At 38.6% G+C, this 19,186-nt stretch overlaps 1 protein-coding gene across 1 annotated transcript in view; it reads left to right on the top strand.

Moving 5' to 3' along the window:
• Positions 1–19,186, top strand: part of VWA8 (von Willebrand factor A domain containing 8) — a 407,445-nt gene that overhangs the window by 67,369 nt on the left and 320,890 nt on the right. The window contains exon 4 of the mRNA XM_008260014.5: positions 2,701–2,811. Within this exon, the coding sequence (XP_008258236.3) occupies positions 2,701–2,811 (111 nt within the window). The remainder of the gene's footprint in view (positions 1–2,700; positions 2,812–19,186) is intronic.

The following is a 19,186-nucleotide window of genomic DNA, read 5'->3' as shown; positions in this document are numbered from 1 at the left end:
TTCTTCCCGGGTTTCGGCACCATTATGTCGCTCCCCCTCTTCGTGGAGGAACGACACAAGACTCTGCGCTGTTCTTTCGTCTGCTCGGCCCTCCCCGGGTTTGCTGCTGGTTCTTCCCGGGTTGGCTACTATCCCTTCCACCTCCGTGGAAGGGCGGTTCCCCCTGCCACATTCCCCACTTCCGCAGGGGAGCGGCACACCGCCGGCCGGTTCTCTCGGGGGCTGCACAGGTGTTCCTTCAGCTACATGTTCCCCTTAGATGTTCCTCGTGCATGCCGTCTCTCTCCTCCCTTATAGTCCTCTTCCGCCAATCCTAACTCGGCTGCCCACACGCCGAGTACGCCGCTCTCCAATCAGGAGCAAGTCCTACAGTTTATTGGTTGAACTGGAGGCAGCTGTGCGGAAGCTGTTTACTTCTCTCCCAGCACCATATTGTGGGAGAGCAGATGCATAGAATAAGTCTTAATTCCAGTAACTCAGTCCAGTCCGGATTGCTCCCCACACTTTGGTGCTTGTCATGGTTGATGAAGAGTCCAAGGAAGCCATCAGTGCTGGGTATGATATAATGTTCACACTTTCCTCAGTGCGGCAGTTCAGGGTGTAATATGGTACAGTTTCATACTAAGAGGCATACGTAGCTTTTCAAGCAATGGATGCCTGTTGTGAGTGCCATTTTTTCAGTAAGGGTGATAGTATTAACTAACCAGTGAAGAAGACATAAAGGTACTGGTGATGTGTTCCAGAAGTAAAAGCAGAGGCATCTATTCAAAGGAAAAAACTGCTACCGTACTCCAAATTTGCATTCTCACAGACAGTTCATTGTATTTAGGGAGACATTGCTTGCTATCTCGTCTTCACTACTGTGCTCTGTGTGTTTTCTATATTTAAAATTTTTCATCCTTTCCACACATATGAGGATACTTCCAAAAGTTCATGAAAAAAGGAATTAAAAGCTGTTTATTTTGGTGCAAAATATTTTTAAATTTCATGCATATAAGGGATCCTTAAAAAGTTTAGGAAAAATATGTATTCTGAAAACATTAGTATGATTAAAAAATTTTTTTTGTTTCATTTTACTTATTTGAAAGGCAGAGTGACACACAGGTTGATAACTCCCATCCTCTGGTTCAATATACAAATGGCTGCAATAGTTAGGACTGGGCCAGGCCAAAATCAGGAGCCCAGAATTCCATCCTGGTTTTCCACATGGGTGGCAGGGACCTATGTAATTGGACTATCTCCTGCTGCTTTCCCAGGTGCATTAGCAGGGGGCTGCATTGGAAGTGAAGTAGCTGGGACTCAAACCAGTGCTTAATATGGGATGCCATTATTGCTGCTGCACACTCAAAATATTTTTGTACCAAAATGAACCTGTCTTTTAATTTTGTTTTCCGTAATCTTTTTTAAGTACTCATATTTTAAGTTAGCAACTAGCACATTAAAAATTAAATAATAATTTATTTTTATGAAATCAAATTGAGATAAGGTAGAGAAAAAAAATCTTCCTTGTATAGAGATATTACCTCTCACTGTTAATAGCATGCGCATTCAACTTTTCCCCTTATGTTCCAGTAAAGTAATTGGTTTGCCCTGTTTAGTAAAAACTTATTGCAAGCCTTGATAGAGAATGTCATTGTTCTTAATTCAACACTGTGAAAAAGAAGATAATAAAAATAATTTTAAAGACTTTTCTTTTACATAGCTGTTACGTGTAGGACAAAATGAATTGAAGGAGGATGAACTGTCATGCAAGAAATTGATTCTGGTTGGTTTCCCTTTAAAACGTATTGTCTTTCGAAGAAACAAGGTTTTCCCTCCTCCCCTCTTTCTTGTTCTCCTCTTTCATCTTCTCTTTTTCCTTCTCCCCCTGTCTCTCCTGTTCTGTGTCCCTCCTCAGCTGTGTGTGCCTATTGATCTCACTGTTGGGCTTGACCTTAATTTCATACTGGGTAAAGCACCTAACAATCTGTATACAATTGGTAAATATTGGTCAATGAAGTAAATTGTTTTTAATCACTTTTTTTAAAAAAAGATAAACATTCCTTACAGAAACAGCTATAGTAGTTTATGGGAAAATCAAGTAGTACTTTCAGGTTGTTACTCAGGATATTTGAAAAGCATTCTCTAGGGGAAATTAAGGTTTTAATATCTAATTTTCATTCTTATTGCTTATAGTAGGATTGAGTACAGAAGTAGAGCTCTAAGGAGTTATTTACATATATTGGTTAATGTTCAATTTATTACATTTTTCTCAAAGCTGAAACGTAAATGATTTTTTCATCCACAATTACATTTATTTATTTATTTATTTATTTGTAAAGATTTATTTACTTATTTGAAAGGCAGTTAGAGGGAGAGAGAGCTTCTATCTGCAGGTTCACCCCCGAAACCAGGAGCCAGGAGCTTCTTCAGGGTCTTCTACATGATGCAGGGACTGAAGTACTTGGATCATCCTCTGCTGCTTTCCCTGGGACTAGAACCGGGACCCATATGGTGTTTTCGGAAGTGGAGCAGCCAGTGGAGTGGAGTAGCTGGGATGCAAACCGGTCCCTATGACTGCAGGCTGCACCACAGCACTAGTCCCACAATTATGTTTAAAATGCTTTTCTGTAGGGCAGGGGCATTGCCAGATAACTTGCACCAAATCGTATGCTGGGAGTCTGATTTGAGTTTTGGAATAATTTCATTCTTGTTCTCCAGGAGCTGACCAAGCGAGAGGTTGAATACATTGCGCTGTCAAGGGACACGACGGAAACGGATCTCAAACAGCGGCGGGAGATCCGCGCAGGCACGGCTTTTTACATTGATCAGGCAAGTTCTTCTCACACTCCAGCCCGGGCCTGTGTACTCCAGGGATACACAAAATTGATTTTTTAAGTAGAATGAAAGTAGCTCTTGTAATGGTGAAAGGTAGATGTAGTATGCTCTCTCTAAACAGATTTAATTTAGTTTTTTGGTTTTGCTTTTCTTGGAAATGTCTTCTTGATTTAGTACCAAATGAGAAACCCTAGATGAAATTAATGGCTCTAAAGTATCAGCTCAAGATCAATATGCTGATTTCTTCATTTTCAGCTGCTTTCTACTACTTGCCTATAGAAATTTGAATTTTCTTAAAAAATAAGATTTTGATATGGAAAATTCGCTACACATTTATTAAAGTATTCTCAATCTAAAGGTCAATTGGGTAAAAACGTACTAAAGGTAGTGAACTTAAATATATACTATAGGAACCACAGGTTTTGTAGGAAGGAGTCCTAGGTATAGATTACCAACTGAAGTAGTAGGACTATTATAATGAAGTTTGTTATGTATATTTTTCTAGTACGTTGCTTGAAAGAAGTTGTATTTGTTGTCCATGCAGAATACCTTATAGAAAATAGGATGGAAACTAAACAAGCAATTCAAAGAGAAAATATTTCAAATACCCAATCAATTCATGAAAAGGTACTTGACCTCCTTGTTTAGAAAAGTGACAATTAAAACATCAGTGAGCTGCTGTTTTTCTTTCACTTGTCTGATTGGTAAAGATTGAAGAATTTGCTAATGTCCAGTGTTGATGAGGAGGGAGGCATGAGAAAATGGCATTGTTTTTGAGGGCAGCAGAAAGTGATGCAATTTTAAGAGAAAATTTGGCAACATCGATCAAAAGAAAAGGAATGACAGGTGCATTTGGTCCTAGAAGTTAGGTTTCTAACAATTTTTCTTCCAAGTATATTCACAAAAAGGACACAAAACCAAAGATATTTATTGCAGCATTGTTTGAAATCATAAAGTGATAACTGAAAACAGTAATAATGTACATTTAAGAGACTAATAATCTAAGTAATGGTAAGAAGAATAGAATGAGGTTAACTAATCTGTATGCACTGATAGGAAAGAAGTCCAGAACCTATGTGAAAAAAAAAATGAAGTTGCAAGATAGTACCTATAATATGTTCCCATCTGTGATTGAAAAATAAAAGAAATGCATTTGGCTTTATGAATACATTGAAAGCTTCCAAAGGGATGCACATGAAGCATTTAACAGAGAGGACATCAAATGTGTTCCAGAAGTGTGGCTGGAGGACTGGAAGGAAGGGCCCTTCATAGTTCTTTGAATTTGAAACTTTATTGCAGGCACACCCTTACTTTATAATTAAGAGTATAACTGTAAGAAACCACTGAGTGGCACATTTTGGGGGCAACAAGATATTCACCTGGTTTCAAAGATTATTTACTACTTGCAAACAAAAAAGGTACTAAAAATGGAGAGATTTGGTAGTTGCCATTAATATGATGGTGGTGTAACCTAGCATCATCCAAGTGGGAATTTCTAAGTTCAGATTTTCTGCAATTAAAAGTAATCCTGGGGCTAGCATTGTGGCATTGCTGGTTAAGCTGCTACCTACAAGGCCAGCATCCCACAGGGATGCTGGTTTGTGTCCCTGGTGCTCCACTTCTGATCCAGCTCCCTGGCCTGGGAAAAGCAGCAGATGATGGCCCAAGTGTTTGGGTCCCTGTCACCCACATGGGAGTCCTGGAGAATGCTCCTGGCTCCTGGTTTTAGCCTGGCCCAGCCCTGGCCATTGCAGCCATTTGGGGAGTGAACCTGTAGATGGAAGAATTCTCTCTCTGTCTTTCCCTCTCTCTCTGTTTCTCTTATTTTCAAATAAATAAATATTTTTTTATAAGTAATCCTATGTAGATGAAGTATACAAATATATTTCAAAAGAATACATTTTATTCATATGCTGTCAGCATTTCATAGATTATTTCTGATTACAAATGGGATAAAAATACACATTTATAATGGACAGATGTGACATTATTTTTCTTAACTAACTCATCTGACAGTCACTGTTATACAAGCTCACTTAGAACCCTGCTGTTATTCAGTAAGAGGTGGACAGCGCTACAACCTAGTAGTTGTAGCCTAAAATGTTATTGTTAACATCAACAATCAGACCAATCTAGAATGAGTGATATTCTGTAAGACCACAGCTTGGACTATTCAAAAAATTCATTGTCATGAAAACCAAAACAGAAAGGACTGTTCCACATTAAAAGGTTGGAGAGAGAAGATCATTTAGTTTCTTTATTGGACTGTAGTGTAGACAGCTGTTTTTGTTGCATTATCACCACTACCTCCCTCGGTCTGCATTAACAGGAAGCTGGAATCAGGAGCAGAAACAGGACTCAAACCCAGGCATACTAATATGGGATGTAGGTGTCTTTTCTGGCGCTTAACTGCTATGCAAAACACCTGCATTGATTTTCTATGTGTCTTTCCAGTCCTATTGTGGAAGATTCTTTCTTGTGACCAAGAGATTCTTGTGCTCATCACTTTACGCACTTTTAAAACCCCTGCTATGTTTTCTTTGTGAATAAATGCCTTTTGAAATATGAACTTGGATTTCTGTTTCTGCTCTGTTGACTTTGACTTTCAATCTAGTAGTGTGTATTCTAAACCTAGTGATCCACATAATAAGCACATGATAAAATATATTTATATTCAAAAGCTTGTAATTATTTTTAGAATCAACACCATGTGAATTTCACTTGGTAAGAAAGGTGGAGGTTAGTCCTGATTTCTTTTTCCAGTTGGTTATCTCTGCCAAAGGTAGATATTAAACCGCAGGATCATTTTTACTGAACTTCTTAGTGAACTGTTTGGAGTAGTTGATAGAGTTACTTGATTAAGCATGTTTAGTATACTAAATTTCCTATTGGTTTATTTTTATAAAATATATGAACTGGCAGTCCATACTTTTTTTTTTAAAAAGATTTATTTATTTATTTGAAAGGCAGAGATATAGAGAGAGAAGGAGAGAGAAAGAGCTTACATCTGCTGGTTCATTCTCCAAATGGCTGCAATGGCCAGGGGTAGGCCAGGCCAAATCCAGGAGCCAGGAGCTTCTTGTGGTTTTCCCACATGGGTGCAGGGGCCCAAGTATTTGGGCCATCTTCCACTGCTTTCCCAGGTGTATTAGTAGGGAGCTGGATCAGAAATGGAGCACCTAGGACTTGAACTGGTGCCCATAAGGGATGCCGACACTGCAGGCAGAGACTTGACCTTCTATGCCACAGTGTTGGCCGCAATCCATACATTTTTAATACACTTGAAAATTTTAAGCTAATAGAAAATCTGGAATATTGTAGTTAAAACAAATATTAAAATTTTAGGTTCTAGATTTTTTTTTGTTAAACACACAGCCTTTGGTTCCATGTGTTTCTTCCCCATGATATTTAGATACACACAGGGGCTGTATATACCTCACACTACCTCCAACTGACAAGCTTTTAAAGAAATTTTCCTACATTTTCTTCTGTCCCAAACTGGCTAAGAACAAGAATTGGGATGGTGAAGAGATGAGTATGGGAATTAGAAGTTGAGATAATAGCCTGAGGAGAGAGGTAAAGAGATGTGACTATATTTAAATGACAGTAAAATAACTTGCTTGCTTTGGTAGAGTTTTTAAAATCAGTTTCATAGCTGATTTGACTGTTGCAATACAAGTAGTGTGGGAGCGAAAGTAGATTTCTATGTGTTCATTGTTTTAAACTAGCTTTTCAAAACTGAATTGTTTAGGCATCTAAATTTATTGATACGGTAAAGATTTCTTGGAACAGAAAAGAAAATTATTTAGATAAAACCTTTTGAAATGATACACTTCCCTTGCCATTTTAAAAAGTGTATTTTCAGATTATATATATATATATATATTATAGTTTATAAAATATTTAAAGTATCATGTAAACATATGGTAGTATTTTATAGTGTTATGTTTTCTTCTTGAATGCAACTCATTATGATGAACTTTAGTTAATTTACTGTGCTATAATAATACACTGATACCTTCAGAGCTTGGGATTGAAGTATAGAAATGTTGGTCCTTTTTTCTGGCTTGTTCCAAGTCATTGTTTGGAAGTTCTTACCAGATTTTCATATTTTTTCTTCCATTTTATTGTCTGGCAGTTAATATTTCCTAAGTGTGCTGTTCATAATCAGATACTATCAATTTCTTGCTTAAAGGCATGCAATAACTTCCTGTTATACCCAGAATAAAATCCAGACCCTATAATGCAGCCTACAACATCCCATAGGATCTAATCCTTGCCTGCTTCATCTTGTTTCACCCTGTATGTTGCCTTTGAGGTTGCAGCTCCAGTGATGTTTCCTTATACATGTATTTCTTCTGCTTGGTATCATCTTCTTCCATTACTTTAAATTCCTGTCTCCTCAAAATCCAGGTAATAAATTCCCTCAATATTTTAACAAAAATATCCTCTGGTCAGTGCCCACTCCCTTTCCACATGTACTGTGCAGCCCTGTGCCGTCATGTTACAAATGTCATTTTCACAGCGCTTACCATGAATTAAAGTTACTGTTTCTTTGCTCACACCTTTATTATCTGTCTTCCACACTAGAGGACAACCATGTAGGTTTCCTGAATATTTCTGTCTATTGCAAATATATTTATCATAAATAATGAATAATTTCTACGAAAATGGTATTCCATATATATCATTTATACTGTATGTTTTTTAAAACCTAGCATTTTTGTAGGAAACATGTCCCTGTGACATTAGATAAATATGATTTTTAGTATCTGTACAATATTTCATCAAATAGGTATGCCATTTGTCGCTCCCCCTCTTCGTGGAGGAACGACACTAAACCCTGCCTAGGTTTCCTATCCGAGTCACAGCACCATTATGTCGCTCCCCCTCTTCATGGAGGAACGACACAGGACCCTGCGCTGTTCTTTTGTCTGCTCGGCCCTCCCCGGGTTTGCTGCTGGTTCTTCCCGGGTTGGCTACCGACCTTTCCACCTCCGTGGAAGGGCGGTTCCCCCTGCCACTTTCCCCACTTCCGCGGGGGAGTGGTACACCGCCGGCCGGCTCTCTCGGGGGCTGCTCAGATGTTCCTCAGGTGTTCCTCTTAGATGTTCCTGGTGCATGTTGTCTCTCTCCTCCTTTATAGTCCTCTTCCACCAATCCCAACTCGGCTACCCACACGCTGAGTACGCTGCTCTCCTCCAATCAGGAGCAGGATCAGCTCCTGCAGGTCATCACTCAAGTTGGCGAGAGACAGCTGCGTAGAAGCTGTTTACTCCTCTCCCAGCGCCATATTGTGGGAGAGCAGATGCATAGAATGTCTTAATTCCAGTAACTTAGTCTAGTCCGAGTTGCTCCCCACAGCCATTATTTATATTTTTAATTGAAATAGAATTGTACATATTTATGGAGTACAATGTGATGTTTTGATACATGTTTATAGTGTCTAATGATCAAAACAGGATAATTATTACTTCTAGCACCTCAAGCATTTATCATTCTTTATGTTGGCTACATTCAAACTCTCTTCTAGCTATTTTGATACATACAGTAAATTATTGTTACATAGTCACCTTACTGTGCTGTAGAACAGTGGAACTTATTCCTTCTACCTAATTGTATTTTGTTACCTATTATCTATCTTCTCTCTTTCCTTCCTCTCAGAACCATTGTTTATTTAACAGTGTCATTTTGTCTACCTTCCCATGTTGTTGGTCATTTAGGTTCCTCTTAATCTTTCACTGTTATACATAACAGATCAGTGAGTATCATTGTATTTGTATCTTGTTATCATTGCTAATTTTTTGAAGATTTGAATCCTAGAAGTATCATTTCCTGTCAAATAGTCTGGACATTTTCCTGAGTCTTGATGTATATATTGCCAAATTGCTTTCTAGAAAGGATGTACTGACTCACAGTCTAGTTAGTGCAGTATTGATAATTATCTCATGGACTCTTACCAGCATTGAATATTTTTTTTTTTTTTTTTTGACAGGTAGAGTGGATAGTGAGAGAGAGAGAGACAGAGAGAAAGGTCTTCCTGTGCCGTTGGTTCACCCTCCAATGGCCGCCACGGCTGGCGCGCTGCGGCTGGCGCACCGCACTGATCCAAAGGCAGGAGCCAGGTGCTTCTCCTGGTCTCCCATGAGGTGCAGGGCCGAAGCACTTGGGCCATCCTCCACTGCCTTCCTGGGCCACAGCAGAGAGCTGGCCTGGAAGAGGGGCAACCGGGAAAGAATCCGGCGCCCCGATCGGGACCAGAACCTGGTGTGCCGGTGCCGCTAGGTGGAGGATTAGCTCATTGAGCCGCGGTGCCGGCCAGCATTGAATATTTCTATGTATATGCTTTGCCAGACTGGTAGACTTTAATTTGCATTGATAATTATTAGGCAGGCTGTGTTTTTGTTTGTTTGTTTATTGGCTATTGCTTCTGCAAGATATCAATAAATTGAGTGATGTGGAAAAGCAGAAAGGTATTGAAGCAACAAATAAGTTACAGCCTGTAAAGAAAATGTTACAATTGATACCATTCTTGTCCATGTAAATATTTGCTATAATTTACTTACTATTAAGAAGATACTTTTATTATTGTTTTTAGGAGATAATCACTTGCCTATAATGACACCACGCATCTATGAATCCTTTAACCCGTCATTATTTAGTATTTTGCATTTTTGAGCTTTTTTTTTTTAAAGATTTATTTATTTAATAGGAAGAATTACAGAGAGAGAGAGAGACAGAGAGAGAAAGAGAGATCTTCCATCTTACCCAAATGGCCACAATGGCCGGAGCTGGGCCAGCCTGAAGCCAGAGGCCTGGAATTTCTTCCATGTCTCCCATGTGGGTGCAGGGGCCCAAACACTTGGGCCATCCTTACTGCTTTCCCAGGCACATTAACAGGGAGCTAGATCGGATGTGGAGCATCTGGTCTCAAACTGCCTTATATGCCATGACACCGGTCCCCACTTTATTATTTTTTATGGAATTGATTTTCTAGGCAGTTTATAAATTAAGTTTTTTAAAAAGAAGAACTTGTGGGGCTGGCATTGTGGCAAAGCAGGTAAAGCTGCCACCTGCAGTGCTGGCATCCCATATGGGCGCCGGTTCAAGTCCCGGCTGCTCCACTTCTAAACCAGCTCTCTGCTATGGCCTGGGAAAGCAGTAGAGGATGGCCAAGTCCTTGGGCCTGCACCCACTTGGAAGACCTGGAGGAGGCTCCTGGATCCTGGCTTCAGATAGGTGAAGCTCCAGCTGTTGCGGCCAATTGGGGAGTGAACCAGTGGATGGAAGACCTCTCTCTCTTTCTCTGCCTCTCCTCTCTCTGTGTAACTCTGACTTCCAAATTAAAAAAAAAGAAGAAGAAGAAGAACTTGTGGTGCAGTGGGTTAAGCAGCCACTTGCAAAGGTTGCATACCACATGAGTGCCCGTTTGAGTCATGGCTGCTCGACTTTCGATCCAGCTCTCTGTCACTGCTGCTGGGGAAGCAGCGGAGGATGGCCTAAATGTTTAGGCCCCTGCACGCATGTGGGAGACTTGGATGAAGCTCCTAGCTTCTGCCTGGCTCAGCCCTGGCTGTTGCAGCCATTTGGGGAATGAACCAGTGGGTAGGATCTCTCTTTCTTCCTCTGTCTGCAACTCTACCTCTCAAATAAAAAAAAAAATCTTAAAAAAAAGAACTGTTAAAGAGTTGAAATATGAAAATTTATATATTATTGTGATGCCTATAGAGAAATAAGACTAACAAGATACTTTGCTACCACATTAACTTTCATTTGTCTTAGAAGATAAAGTGACCTGAAAAAAGCCAAAAGTCTTGATAGTGTAACCTTTTAACAATATATTACTGCCCTTTTTTTTTTCTGAACCTGTTGAGATTTTCATCGTTAATTCTGTTTATTGTTGCGTGTCTCTAAAGAGCTGGAGGAAAAGACTATTACGTCAATATACAATTGCCTGCATTACTCAAGTGTAAGCCAATACAAATGAACTAAACTACAAATAAATTACATTTAGATGTTCTGTCTGAGAGCAGAAACTCTTCATCCACAAGGTAATTTGGGGAGTACAAAGCAAGGATGGCGAAGTTAGAAGATTTTCCTTAACCTTTTCTAAGCCAAGAATTCTTTTCACATTTGACTCTTGTCAATTTGTCTGACATTGTACTGTGAAGTTCTACAGTGTGTATAATTAACATTCAATATAAAGTATAAAAATATGTCTTGAGCAATTACATAATATTTTAATGTATTCTCCACTGTTTTGGATCATGCTTGATTCTTCCTCATTATTAACAGGGAAAAAACTTAAGTCTTAACTTTAAAAAAATTGCTTGAAGGTTACAGATCGTCAGAAGTTACTCAGGTTGAATAACAAAGTGCTAAATACTAGAAAATAAGATTTTTATCATGTCTAAATGCCTTTTGCTTACTTTAGCAAATAAGGGAGAACATTTACTTTTTTTTTTTTTTTTTTTTGACAGGCAGAGTTAGACAATGAGAGAGAGAGATAGAGAGAAAGGTCTTCCTTCCATTGGTTCACCCCCCAAATGGCTGCCATGGCTGGTGCGCTGTGCCTATGCGAGGCTAGGTGCTTCCTCCTGGTCTCCCATGTGGATGTAGGGCCCAAGCACTTGGGCCATCCTCCACTGCCTTCCCAGGCCACAGTAGAGAGCTGGACTGGAAGAGGAGCAACCGGGACAGAACCGGCACCCCAACTGGGACTAGAACCCAGAGTACCAGAGCCGCAGGCGAGGATTAGCCTTGTAAGCCACGGCGCCAGCTGGGAGAACATTTACTTGGAAATTCTACTTCACTTGTGGATGTTGAAGACACTTTCCACAAGTAACCAGCTTGGGAATAACAGAGTTGTATTTCAGAAGTTCATTCGTAAATTAAGTATTTGGAAATTGGAAAGCATTTCCTACACAAGGATATGAAGAATGGCTAAATTCTGATACTTGCCCCAGACTGTTTGCAAGTACACTGTTGCAAATCAGTCCTTGACAGTTTGAGAAGGTCTCCCTACATTTACTCTGACCTCACTGTCAGAACTCAGACCTTGGCTCCTCATGCGATTATTGTCACATTCAGATCTTTTATCTATCCATAAAGTGTTAACTGTCTGACAGATTTAAGTAATTCATTAAACTTCTATTGTGCTATGTGCTTTTTATCATTGCATTTAATACTTAGGAGGGAGATATTTACCACATCTTATAATTGAAGTAACTGAGGCTTACAGGGCTGTGGTCATTTAACTTATAAATAGCCGAGGTAAGATATGGACCAGACTCTGTCCAATTCCAAAGCTCTGGTTCTTTCTACCATAGTATGCTACTTCCCTAAAAACTTGATAGTAATGACCACCAAGGACAATGATAACATTCATAATAATAATAGCTCATTGTTTTTTAATGACTCATTATATACCAGAATTTGTCTCCTTTAATCTGCAACACAGTCTATGAGATAAGCATGATTAAGAGCCTAACTTCAGAAGGAAACTAGGGAGAATGACAAGTAAGTGGTAGAGCAACTGTCTAAGTTCACTTTGTGCTGCTATTGCAGAATACCTGAAGCCAGGTGATTTATAATGGCTCACAGTTTTGGAAGCCGAGAATGAAAAGGTTGAGGGGCAGGCATCTGGGGATGGCCCTCTTGTATCATCCCATGGAAGAGAGAAAGGGCAAAAAAGCAAGTGTTCAATGGAAAGGCAAGAGAGAAGGAAAAGTCATCTACTCCCCAGATGATGGCATTAATCACCTTTTTCTTTTTAAAGATTTATTTATTTGAAAGTCAGAATTACAGAGAGAGAGAAAGAGAGATCTTCCATCTGCTGGTTCCCCAAATGGCTGCTACTGCTGGGGGTTGGCCAGGTTGAAGCCAGGAGCTTCATCTGGGTCTCCTACATGGGTGCAAGGGCCCAAGAACTCTGGCCATCTTCTGCTGGTTTCCCAGGTGCATTAGCAGGGAGCTGGATCTGAAGTGGAGCAGCCAGGACTGTAATTGTTATGGCGAAGAGATTATCTTGGTTCTTCGTCTCACGTGAAAGAATAATTATCATGTGGACAAGGTAGAGAGAGAAAAGCAGGATTTATTTAAGTTTTGAAAACTCCTGCTGAAGCGACCAGGAGTGAATTCCAAAAGAGGAAGACCCAAACGGGCTGATGGTAGTGGGGCTTTTAAGCACAATTTTGGGAAACAAACTGTCAGTACAAGGTGGGGACAAACCTATCAACATACCTGGTTTGTAATCTTATTTACCTTATCTGGCTTGCTCATGATAAAACAAAAGAGCCATCAGAATGGTGAGGTACTGTGACTTGCTTTATAGTAAACTGGGAGCTCAGTAGAATGGAGTCACCACTCCCTTGCTGTTCTCTGGAAAAGATTGGAAGCTCCTAAGAAGTAGGGCAGGCACTTTTGATGTTGCTAAAAGTAACTTTTGGGGAAAGGAAGCATTTTGCACCCTCAATTTCCACCGGGACCAATTTAACCGGTCTGACTTCTCACAGAACTCCTTAACCCTCTCTGCCACAGCGCCAGCCCCATTAATCACCTTTTAAAGGTTGCACCTGTCAACACTGTTGCACTAGGATTAGGTTTCCAACACACGAATTTTGGGGGACACAGTCAAACCACGCAGCAACCAAAAGTCACTCTGATGATCTTCTGGTATTTTAAAATAAAGAATTTAAATTTTTTTTTTTCATTTTTCTTTAACTGCCTTAGTGCTTTTATGCTGTAGATATTTTGAGTTTCAAGCTCTTTGGATTCTGTTTTCACTAAATAATGGCTTTGTTAATAATGATTTATATTTTAATGGGTTCGAGAGTTTTAAGTTTTTTTTCCAGTACCACTTTGATTGTTAAATTGTTACATTGTACAATATCCCTGGAGGATTTTCTCATTTAGTAAATGAGGACACAGACATCTAGATTAATTATTTGCCTAAGGTAACATTAGAACCAAATCTAGTGAATAGGAGCTTAGACATTTTTGATTTTAGGTCATGTACCTGCTTTTATCTTGAAATCCTTCATGTCCACATGTTAGGTTATTAAAGCTATGATATGAGATGGCTGGGCCAAAAGGATCTTGTATTTTTTTTTTCTGACTTACTTGAGAGAATTAGGTCTCGCCAAGTTTTGTAGCATGAAGGACAAGGAAGGATCCTTAGAGTTTAATTTCTGCTTTAAAGTAGACATTTATTCCACATCTGTGTTCCACTCCATTTTTATTTTTAAGATTTTAGGAGAAAAATTAAACTATTTTATTTAACAATCTATATAGGAAAAATTTAAAAATATCTAATCTAAGCCTCTCATGTTGATAGTTAAACTTGTTCTATTCTGTTCTTAGAACAAATGTAGGTGCTAATGCTGTGGTGTAGTAGGGTAACCCTCTGCCTGTGGTGCCAGCTTCCCATATGGGCACCGGTTCATGTCTTGGCTGCTCCTTTTCTGATCTAGCTCTCTGCTAATGGTCTGGGAAAGCAGTGGAAGAGGGGGCCCAAGTGCTTGGGCCCCTGAACCCACGTGGGAGACCTGGAAGAAGCTCCTGGCCTCTGGCTTCTGATTGGCCCAGCTTTGTCTGTTGTGGCTATTTGGGGAATGTGCCAGTGGATGGAAGACCTCTCTCTGTGTCTCTCCCTCTCTCTGTCTATAACTCTACCTCTGAAATAAATAAAATAAAAACAAAACAAAACTGAAAACCAGTGTAGGCATAGATACCTATAATCCTTCATATAAAAATTCTTAAACTTACATAACAGCATTTTTTAGCTGAGCAGTTGGTTGCATTTTTATTCCTTAAATGACATTAGCCCACTATGAACCAGTTTTGTATCAGTGTGCCTTAAAATCCAGCTTGGAAGATGAAACATGAGAATGGGAGAACAGGGGAATTTCTGTGTTGGGCTTCCATAGTTAACATACTGAGCAAACATGGCAAAGGGTGTATCCGTGCGGGGGGTGGGGAGGGGGGTGAGATGCTTAGGCCTCTACTGGGTATACTAAACTTAGAACTTTGTTCTGTCCAGTTAATTGTGAATTTCATAGTGTGGTACAATACATTGTTAATATATTAAAGTACTTAATGAACTTACTCTTTGCTATATTCAGCTGCTTATTTTAAATTTTATCTTCTCTACAAATGTAACCATTTAGATTAATAAAGTCTGAGTGCTGATTAAAATACTTTAATCTTTTCATAGACTATTTTAAGGAAGAATTAAGAAGCAAGGGGAGAATGAATTAGTAACAAAGTAAGTAGTATTAGCTTTATAAATTGAGTGTTTCAGATTTTGTTACCAAAGAGCATCTTCTTAAGGTTTTCTTCTTTTGGTCAATATTCCTGTCTACATTCAAAAATTTTAATTTGCATATGTTTTGGGAATACAACCACGTAACCAAAGGGCACAAAGAGATGAAAGTTAAAAATTGTGGGTGATTCTTTGTTTGTCATTTTGTTCTAAAAAATTATACCACTCTTACACATTTGTGATCCTCTTTTTATAGTCTTATCTTTGGAATGAATTGAACTATAAAGCATCCATTCTCATCACTACTTATTGTATGTAAAATTAATACATAATTTATAATGAATTAATAAGAAAATATTGAAGATTTTTCCTTTTGCGTTTTAAAAAATATTCTTAATAAAGTTGAGATAAGTTACATGTACCTGGATCTTCTAGCTGAAAGAGACTTTAGAGATGGCTTGATTCAGTCACTACCTTGATTCACTTTCTGTAGATGGATGTTATCACCTGGAGACAACTGAAGACCAGAGGTACTGTGATACGGTGCCTGATGCAATTATCTTATAGTTAAAAAGCAGGGAGCTTATGAATGCTCTCATTGGAGGTGGTGGCATTAGGAATGGAAAATTGGTGATGGAGCCATAATATATTTAGAGGTAACACTTGCACTGTGTGAAGATGCAAAAGAAATTAATAATGAGTTGTGGGTAGAGTTCAGTTACATCTTAATTGAAACAGAAATCAAGAAGACCTGGTTTAGGGAAAAAGGTTGTGAGCTTTATTTGATTAAGAATCCTGACTTTGAACATCCATATAGAGATAGTAAAAAGATATTTAGAGATGTGTATGGACTCAGGAGAAAGGTTAAGTCTACACAATGTGTTCCTCAAGAACAATGAAATAAAGATGAAAAAAGTCTTGTTGTACTAAGCATGGCGTATAATAGTGTGTACCCAATTATGCATGTTCCATGAATGAGAATGTACAGGATTGAGATAGATCCACCAGTGAAATAAAAAGTGAGCAAAAGAAGAGGAATTGTGCAAAATCCTTTCATTGTAGAGGATAGGAGGTAGAGGAAGTGCTGGGGAGGGCAAGGGGAAACCGGCATGGTAATGGCCTCAGAAGATAAGACACAAGAGCAAATCAAGGAAACCGTTCAGAAAAGGAGGACAAGTAAAAGCCTGGAATTTTTTTTTTCTTTTTTTACATTTCAGTTGTTGGTTGCTTTCAGGTAACAGGTTTCAGTAAAAAAAGAGTGGAAGTGGAAGTTACCTAGGAGCTTATTGGAGGTGGTGTGCATGTGGGCTGTTTTATATGGGGCATGAAGATAAAGGAAAGGATAAAGAGACTATTAAGAGGTTTTACAGGACTATAGATTTTCTGCAAGTACAGACATGGTTGTAGAAGAGAAGGAGTTTGGAAATAAAAGTGAGGGGATTTATCTGATGGTAGTAGAGTGATACCTCTAAAATCAAAGTGGAAAGGGTTAGTATTGGAGGGATCAGAGGAATGACACATGTCAAAATAGAAAGCATAGTAAAGTGGAAAGATGAAGACAAAGAGGGACTGATGGAATGGAGGAGAGTCACAGAATCTCAATTCATATAACTTTGATCAGCACAGTAAAGTACTGGGCAAGGCCATGAGAAAGAGTTGGAAGCTTGCCATGGCAATAAATTTTACAAGAAATGAACAAAATAATTTCTGAGTACTAGTGGGGGTTCACTGAAGTTGAAGAAGGCAAATTTGTAGCAGCTTCTCCTAATGTTTAATCACAGATCAGCTAGTAGTAGAGCCAGTCGAAGGAGTAATTGTCCCTCTCCAGAACATTGTCCTTGTCTTCCCCGGCTCATCTCATAGGCTTATCAATCCAGTACTTTCAAAAAGAAGGTTCTTAAGAGCAGAAGCTGCCGGCGCCACGGCTCAATAGGCTAATCCTCTGCCTGCGGCACCAGCACCCTGGGTTCTAGTCCCGGTTGGGGTGCCAGATTCTGTCCTGGTTGCTCCTCTTCCAGTCTAGCTCTCAGCTGTGCCCTGGGAGTGCAGTAGAGGATGGCCCAGGTTCTTGGGTCCTGCACCTGTGTGGGAGACCAGGAGAAGCACCTGGCTCCCGGCTTCCGATCAGTGTGGTGCGCCGGCTGCAGTGGCCATTGGAGGGTGAACCAATGGAAAAGGAAGACCTTTCTCTCTGTCCACTCTGCCTGTCCAAAAAAAAAAAAAAAAAAAAAAAAAAAAAGAAGGCAGAAGCATGTTTATCTGGGATGTAGTAATCAGATAAGAAGTTCTGGGATAGTCCTCTCATCCTCTCATTCGCTTTCCTGCCCCCTTCAGTCCTAGAGAGGGGTTACAGCTTTGTCAGTTAATAGCACTTTGTGGATCGTTTTACAGGTATAGATGGAACTATATTGTTATTTTTTAACAGCTGTGTAATAGTGCATCTTATTGATTTAATGTGATTCATTTTTGCCAATGTTCTTTAAATTGGCATTTGGGTTGTTCCTTTTCATTATGAAACCATGTTTTAATTACTAACATATGTCATTATACATTTATTATTTCTTTAAGATAATTTCCTTGAAATTGAATTGCTGGATTAATTAACATAGCTATGCATATTTTAAAATTTATCTTGCTTAATTGTTTTAGCAAGATATTGTTTAAAGTTGCCATCTTATGTGTAGACGACTTATGAATGAGAGTCTGTATTATCCTTTTTAATCTCTGCCAATTTGAAAGTCTAAAAAAAATCTTATTACCTTATTGTTCTTTGATAATGAAAATTGAATATATTTTGTTATGGTGCTTATTTAAACTTTATAGAGGTATTACTAATTTTCTTAATTTGTGAAAACTTATTTTATATTAAAGGTATTTAAATAGTTCTGTGTATATCTTTAATTTTCAGACTATCCTTTAAGGTGTTCTTGCTATATGAAAAAATGTTGATTGTTAATATCTATTAATCTTTTCCTTAATGGTATCTACTTGTGAATCATAAGAAAGATTTTCTGTATTTCAAAATTATTTTGATAAATCACTTAGGGTAGGCATTGGGCCTGGAAGTTAAGATGCCATTTTAAATGCCTATATCCCATATATGAGTGCTTGGGTTTTCTTCCCGGCTCTCACTCCTGATTCTAGCTTGTGCTAAGGTGGACCCTAGGAGGCAACAGTGATGGCTCAAGTTTCTATCACCTACAGAGGAGACCTGAATTCAGTTTCTGGCTCATTACTTTGGCCAGGCCCAGCCCTGGATGTTGAGTGCTTTTGCAGAGTGAACCAGCAAGGAAGTTGGCTTTTCTTTGTCTATCTCCTCGTTTCTTTCTTCGGTCTTTAAATAAATAAGTACAAAAATGTATAAAAGTCACTTACTATCTATAAATTATATGGTTTTACTTTTACCCTGAAATTTTTAAATTCAATTGGATTTGTTTTTCAAATTCCTAATTTCCACTGCTTTGAAATGCCACTTTTCTCACATATTAAAATATTTAATCACTTTTGCTCTTTAGTTCTCTTATATGGAAAAAACAATATGTAAGTAAATATAGGAAAAAAACAGTGAAGTAGGGTTTAGTGGGAAAAGAAGTGTCTTTGAACTAATACTTTAATTTCCAAGAATTTCTTGCTAACACATTAAATTTCTTACTATAATATATCCTTCTTCTTCTATTTCATTGGCTTGCCTTTCTCTCTGGTAATCTTTATGTCTTTTTTTTTTTTTTTTTTTTAAATAAAGTCTCCCAGTTACTGTTCTTCCTGCATAGAACTTTCCTGGTAATATGTCTAATGGGTTATCAAGGAGAAGTTTGAAGCGTTTAGAAGCCACTGTCAGAAATTAGATTGTTGCCTCAATGGTTTTGCTTACATCAATACTTGTTAGGAGAAGGAAAGGAAGAACTTCATATAAATTTTAAAAACAAACAGTAATTTGCAAAAGACATTGAATTTCTTCTATCTAGAATACAATTTAGCTGGGAGAAAATGTCAGCATTACTAATTAAGTCAGATAGAGATTATGGGACAATAATGGGTTATGCTAGCAGACCTTTCCTTCTCCTTTTCATAGTCAGTTATTTTGCTGAATGTTGCTTCCTTTGGTTG

The sequence above is a fragment of the Oryctolagus cuniculus genome, chromosome 9, assembly GCF_051225735.1.
Source record: "Oryctolagus cuniculus isolate XC-2025 breed Fujian yellow rabbit chromosome 9, ASM5122573v1, whole genome shotgun sequence".
NCBI lineage: Eukaryota > Metazoa > Chordata > Mammalia > Lagomorpha > Leporidae > Oryctolagus > Oryctolagus cuniculus.
Note: the sequence above shows the minus strand (reverse complement) of the source record. Positions and strands in the feature narration are given on the sequence as shown.